The 6,850-nt window shown below is 39.2% G+C and overlaps 1 protein-coding gene across 4 annotated transcripts in view; it reads left to right on the top strand.

Annotated features, from left to right (window-relative positions):
- LOC101860148 (box C/D snoRNA protein 1) overlaps positions 1 to 6,850 on the top strand; it is a 16,045-nt gene that overhangs the window by 6,164 nt on the left and 3,031 nt on the right. For all 4 annotated transcript variants that reach the window (XM_035968338.1, XM_035968336.1, XM_005092745.3 and 1 more), the window contains exons 3-8: positions 582 to 775; positions 2,591 to 2,697; positions 3,244 to 3,347; positions 4,884 to 4,958; positions 5,725 to 5,883; positions 6,550 to 6,677. In XM_035968338.1, the coding sequence (XP_035824231.1) occupies positions 582 to 775; positions 2,591 to 2,697; positions 3,244 to 3,347; positions 4,884 to 4,958; positions 5,725 to 5,883; positions 6,550 to 6,677 (767 nt within the window). The remainder of the gene's footprint in view (positions 1 to 581; positions 776 to 2,590; positions 2,698 to 3,243; positions 3,348 to 4,883; positions 4,959 to 5,724; positions 5,884 to 6,549; positions 6,678 to 6,850) is intronic.

The following is a 6,850-nucleotide window of genomic DNA, read 5'->3' as shown; positions in this document are numbered from 1 at the left end:
GTGGGTGGGGGGGGTGCTAGCGGTCTGGGCGTTGAACGCCGCAGATACAAACGCATCAGTTTTTTTTGTGCCTGGGCAACTGATCAGTATTACAATGGTAAGCTAGTCTTGACGTACATCTACCTAATGAATTGTGCTCTGGTCTATGGAATCAAAAGTTGCCGTATGCTAGGCTCTACACAGCAACACAACTTTTTGGCAAACGATCGAGATGACACAGGCGTGCATTTGAACGAACCGGTCTTTTTTTTTTACACAAGTCATAATATGCATGCATTTCAGGCGCTACTTGTTAATTCAATTCTCTTTACACATTACTTACTCAGTGCCTGTAATTATCTACACAAAACCTCATGTTTGCTATAACGAACACTCGGATTCAACAAGGTTTTAGGTCAGGCCCGGCGACCTCGTTGAATCCGAGTTCCACTGTAATCAATGCTTCTGTTCTCTTTCTTTTGAATTACTGGTGTGGGTTGCTGACTTCACTAGCTAATTTTGTTTTCTATGAAGCTAGATGTTTGTTAAACAGAGGCACCACGGGATGAAATTGACTGTTTACACTTTACTTTGCCCTTCAGGTCAGTCCACAGGAGGCCCACTTGCGAGATATGTATGGAAGAGGAGTCAAAGTACACTTGCCCTGGCTGCACCATGAAGACATGTTCACTACAGTGTGTTCAGGCCCATAAAACGAAGCTGAGTTGTTCAGGGGAGAGAAACAAAACAGCTTTCATGGACCTTACCCAGTATTCTGATGCGAATTTGCTGAATGGTAAGGAAGAAGGTTCTATAGATCAAATTTTGTTGGCTTTGACCTTTCTCTAATGGGTGTATATTTTTGCAGCATTTGGTTATGTTGAGCGCAGTATTTATGGAAGAGACGAAAAAACACTTTTGTGCGTGTTTTGGATTTGCAACGATTTACTACACTTGTAGGGTTATTGGATTCGTATTCATAAGGTTCTGGGTTTTATTTCCTTCAGGGTGGGAGTTTGTATTCCTGGGAAAAGTAAATGCTTTCCTTTCCTTGGTTCATTTAGCTGCAAATGGGTACTTGACAATAGCCTTTAAGGAAATTTGTTGAGACTGGAAAGGAGTTATTGTTAAGTCATGTCAGCTAAGATGAGAATAGATATTTATCTATGTTTTTTGCTTTTTCCTCTGTGTGATGTCAAGTCAGTTTGCCTTTCTTTCTTTTGTCCTGTTAGTTATTATAACTTACCCCTTCAAACCAAAGCCTCTTGCTTCAGAATTCCACAAGTCGTATCCCTCTCAGCATGTGTATATATTGCTAATCTCATGACTTCTGCTCCCACCCCCCAAAGCATAAGCTTACCGCCCAAATCAGTGTCACCATAACAGAAACTTTGTCCAACTCTTTGAAACTTTCCAGCAGCATGAAATAAAGATTTTTCTTGGGAATGACGGGAATGGGATTGAGGGGGTTGCCAAGCTCAAGACTCAATAGAGCGATGGAAGTATAAGACTAACCTTATACTTACGATTATTTTCTACAGCTTCTTGATTGCACCAGTCTTTAAGCTGCCGTGAACTGAATATGAAATTTTGTCAATGACTTGGTCTTCCATCAGAAGTTTTGGGTCTGACCTAGAGTGCGGTGGAACTTTTTGTCTTTCCTGCATTTAACTTTAAGGTACACCACGGCAGTAGCCTACAGCCAGAAAAAGTTGATTTTGGTATCCAATTTTAGTAGAGCAACATCTGCATTATCGATGGGAAATATTTTCAAGTGTCTAAAACATCTATAATGAGCTCACATGTGCAATGTTTTTGAACATTGTGTTGAGTTAGACCAGAATGAATTCGTGTTTTTTCAGTTTTCTCAAAACTATGATTTTCTTAGGGGGGTGGGTCACCTATGCAGAGATGTTTCTGAAAGTACATTTCACAGCTCAATCGCACTTTGCATGACTGTTTCTAGATAATATGTTTGCAACGTACTAAAAGTTTATTGTGATCTTGTTATAAGTTTTCTGTCAGTGTGAAAAAGATTGACAGTATCACTGTATTTTGTGATCAATTTTTTGTCCGAGTATCATATATATGACACTGAAAGGACAGTTACAAGAAAAGTATGAGACTTACGTAAGTAAATCTTTAGTACGTTGCAGGTTGTATATACAGAAACACTGTGTGAAAATATCAAGGCTGGATCTGTTCAATCTTTTTTAGAATCCCTGCATAGAATATGCGTGAATTTTGGTCTATACGAACCCTTTGCATTGAAAGAATGAAAAAAATTGCTAGTGAAATCATATAGGGATAGTGTGTTTCTGTTTCTTGACCCATATTGGTCTGGATCGCTAACAACAACAACGACCCATATTGGTTATTGGGAATCCCAGTATACTTAATTTAGAGCCCAAACAAAAATTTTCACTTCAGCTGTACCTAGTGCCCCTTAATAGTCTTTTTGAGTTTTTTTTGGATTGTAGAGAGCTGACTCACTCAGCGCGTATATATAGGTACTTTGTAGTTTCTCAAAGTAATTAATTTTGAAGTCTTTTTTTCTGTTATCCTGCACCTTGGAATGAATTAAATTCTTTTGTTTTCTCAATGGCAAAAGATTACAGATTTTTGGAGGATGCAGAGAGGACACTCTACAGCAACAAAATGGTTCCACTCAACAGAAATCGTTCTCAAGTTGGAGCACCTTACCACCTGAACAAACGGGTATTGAGATGTTTTTGTCATAAATAAGTAATCATGGATGCCATTAGTTAAACTGTTGGTCCCTCCTAGGAGTAGATCCCACAAGACAAGGCCTTAAGCTGAAAGTGGAAGTTATAAGCTAATTTCTCTTTTTGAAGTTCAATTTCTCCACTTGTTACTGTTCATTCTGAATGCAATAAAAATGTGTGCCAGTAAATAAAATGATAAAGCTATTTGTTCAACTTCCAAGATAAAATGATAAAGCTATTTGTTCAACTTTTAAAGTTTTACATTAATTTATGTATGTGTTTATGTATTATATGAAAATGTATGTTTACCATTTTTACCCAAATTTCCCCACGAGGATCAATAAAATGATAAACTTATTAGCTTTAATAAATGTTATGTAGTTGTCTTGTTGTTTCTTCAGCATTCATCAGAATTGTCCCTCCCGATCTGTCTTGTTTAGAGCACCTAGTGTGCTCCGAGAGAATTAGTTCAACAATGTCAGCTTTACTTTCAACGGTTTTCTGCCATGTCGGGGTTTTTTTGTCTCCATCTTGACAGTGCAAGCTTCTGATGACGGCTGCTCTAAAGAGAGGTGTGAAACTCAGGATTCTGCCACAGGGTTTCTCAAAGAACAGAGCAAACAGTAGCTTTTATACTGTCAAGTACGCATTGTGATCTGTTAGTTTTACTGTTGCTAACACGGATGCACCCTTGTAATAATCTATACATAACATTACCCTTGATTTTGATGTCACTTGGTGTCCTTGTTATAGTTTGATTGAATTACGTTTTGCTTGATGTTTTTACATAGGAAGTACATTAATGGAATCAGATTCAAGTTAGTTTGGTCATATGTGGCACAACGTGGTGGAATTTGGCACTCGTTAATTTTTGGCCATATTGGGTTATTACTATCATTTCAAGCCTGTTCATTTGCCTTGCTTTTGGTGGAAAAAAATATCCATCTATGTTGAATAGAAGTCGAGATATTTGCGACTAAAGGAAGGGAGTGTTGCCTGGTCGTCTGCTTTCGTCTCCACTTTCTGCCCCCCTCCACCCCCTACCCCCTCACCTCCTTTGCCCTTTACTCTGGGCTCCGGACTCTTTCTGCAGTCTTTCTACTGCTTCTCCTTGGCTCCTTCATACTGCTGTTTTTCTGCCACACCCCTAATTTTATGTTAAGAAAGATCTACACCCAGCTTTCTCGGACAAGGGCGAAAATCTTGAAGGTCTCATGTGCAAGTTGCGCACGTTAAAGATCCCTTGGTGGTCCAATATCAATAAGAGTAAGTTTCGGCCGCCACCCGCTCAAAATTCCTACCAGCTGAAAATGTTTATGTGTCCCACGCGCCCATATGATCTTATGCAGTTGCGTGCGCCATTAAACACTTACCAAAACAAACAAAAAAGCAAGATATGCCTTTTAAACATTCAAATCGAAAAATTCACTTGACTTAGTACCAATTCAATAAAAGGCACTTAACATTAACAGTGGAAAGTTGACAATAGGATGTGATTTCGCTTTCAAGATGTTATCAATACCTTGTTCTATGAGAAGGAAGCATCTCATCACCGAGTCTATTTGTCCATGGGTCTGAGAGAGTACAAAATTGATACTAGATTTCTTTTCTTTAATAAAAAAAATAATTTTGTAAGTGTTTTACGGCACTCACAACTGCATAAAGTCATATGAGCGCTTGGGAAACCTTTAACTTTTTCAGTTGGTAGGAAATTTTTAATTTTGCCTGGGTGGTGGCCAAAGTCTACTCTTATTGATTTTAGACCACCAAGGGATCTGAAATGTGCACAGCTTGCACACGGGCCCTCCAAAATTTTTCGCCCTTGTCTGAGATGGCTAGGTGCAGATCTTTCCTACCAGAAGATCAGGGGTGTGGCTGAAAGACAGCTGTAAGAAGGGGCCAAGGAGTAGCAGTAGAAAGGCTTCAGAAAGAGTCAGTAACCTAGAGGAGGGGGCAAAGAAGGTGGGGGGCAGAAAGAAGAGACGAAAGTAGATGACAGAACATTGCTAGAGGAGGTGAAATGAGACAATTTTTGAGGAAAAATTTTTTTCTGTCGCCTGGATTCAAACCCGGGACCTTTGAATGAGAAGCCAACACCTTAACCTCTAGGCGACGAGAGCCCCCTACAAGTTTTCTGTGGTAACACATCTTATATCTATGATTTTGCTTTTTCATCAGGTCTGACTGTATTGACTGGCACATTGAATGGCTTTTTGCCACTGGGGATTCCATCTTGAAGGTCAATGACAAGAGGTTAGAGCTTATAGTTGATTATTTGCTTAACATTCTTGTATTCGTTAAGCTTTTACTGGAATTTGTACTTGCATAAAATCCATGCGTATAAGTGTTTTTGAATGAACATACAAGGTGTTGGGCCAGAAGAAGAAAATGTCTGAACTGGCGGAAAAATGTCGATTTCTCGGATTTCATTATTTTGACGAGGGTCTGATTTCACCACAATGACTCACATTTGTGTCCTTTACCATAGCTGTCTGTAATTGAGCATGAATTTATTGCATGCTGAAAAATTTTGTGAGGGGTTTTGAGGAAGGTTTAAAACTTGATCAGTGACCATTATCTTGACCGGGTGTTTGGGTAGAGACTGATTTTTAGTTCTGAAAACATTGGCAGCTATGTTATGGCATATAGGTGGCCCATAACAGCTTATTAGTTTTGATGTACAACTTTATATTGGCAGTTTACGTCCTTCAGTTCAACTACAGTGGAGTCTGCTTAGACAGAAATCTGCGGGATGGCCGGATTTTCATCGGTTTAGCCAGATTTTTGGCTAAGAGAGGTTGCTCAAATGAAAGAAAGAAATCTGAGATTTTATTTTATTTCTCTTTAAGTTGACACCACTTTATTTAATCTGTTTTTCTCATAAGCCCCCCGTTGGGAAGGATGAGAGGATATGTGTAATGTTTAGTTTCATTTTGTTTTGTTTTTTTAATGTATGATATGGCTTTTATTTTCATCATTGTCTTGTTATTCAATTTTGTGTACTTTTCTTTTATCACAGGGTGAAAGAGACCACAATACTTATTGATGCTGTCAGCAAATTCACCAATGCTGTACAGTTCCCACATCTGAGAAAGTCCTTGGAAGGTTTTCAGAAAGCCGACCCGTCCCTTTGCCGGTACCTGCTCAAAGTAGAAGGGCTCCCGGCAAACATGCCCAGGTAAAATGACAGTGTGTGGAGAAACCTGTTGTAAACACGCGCATTACATAGCTGCCAACCAGTACTTAAACGAATTTGATACGTTTTTGAGGGTCGAAGTAAGGAAGTCCATTTTTGTGTTGGAAAATAGGTGTTCTTTTTACTAGCTTTGCTCGTAACAGACTTGCCGATCCTAAAGAAAGGTCATGAACTTTTGAGACTGGGTTTGGGGATGATAATGAAAATGAAGCCTGTATGTCATTGAGAGCTGTGTCTCTTACCATTTCTCACATTATTATTGTGTGTCTGCTTTGAATAGTTTGATTTCTCAAAGGATTCATTATTCTCCGCTGATTTACGGTATCGCCCTTAATTCTCACAGATTTGCAAAGACAGTCAAACCTGCTTGAATTGCTGTCAGTCCAGTTCAATCACCTGTATAACAACCACTTCCCACTTTCCTCATGTGTTTTTTTAAAAGTATATATTATAATATGGCACTGTCCGAGACGTCCATCTGTCTAAAATAACCACACAATTGGTGGTAGTCTTGTACAATTTCGACTGTAAATGTATGATTTTGCTGACAAGGTTGTTTTCTTTACTGTAGCAATAGCATAGTGTACTCTCTGGTTCTTGCCTCAATCAGTGAAACTTTACACCAACAAACACAATTTGTTTGATCAGGTACTTTCAACTGAGGCCTGACTTGACTCTCGCCTCAAATCTGATGGGTCAGTGCCTGACTGAGTACCCCAGTATTCACGTGATACCACAGTCTCACAGCATGGACAGTTACGCAATTATTTCCAAGGGTAAGTTTACATGAATGAGAGAATGATTTGTTGATCTCCCAAACAAGAAATTTGCAGCAGTTTGGTAAATACATACTTGCACACACACACCTGTCAGCATGCCCAGGGGCATACACGTACACACACACTCTCTCTCTCTCTTTCACACTTCCATCTTTTTCTCTCTCTCTCTC

The sequence above is a fragment of the Aplysia californica genome, unplaced genomic scaffold, assembly GCF_000002075.1.
Source record: "Aplysia californica isolate F4 #8 unplaced genomic scaffold, AplCal3.0 scaffold00052, whole genome shotgun sequence".
Classification (NCBI taxonomy): Eukaryota; Metazoa; Mollusca; class Gastropoda; order Aplysiida; family Aplysiidae; genus Aplysia; species Aplysia californica.
The sequence above is the reverse complement of the archived record's forward strand: the minus strand, read 5'-3'. Positions and strand labels throughout refer to the sequence as shown.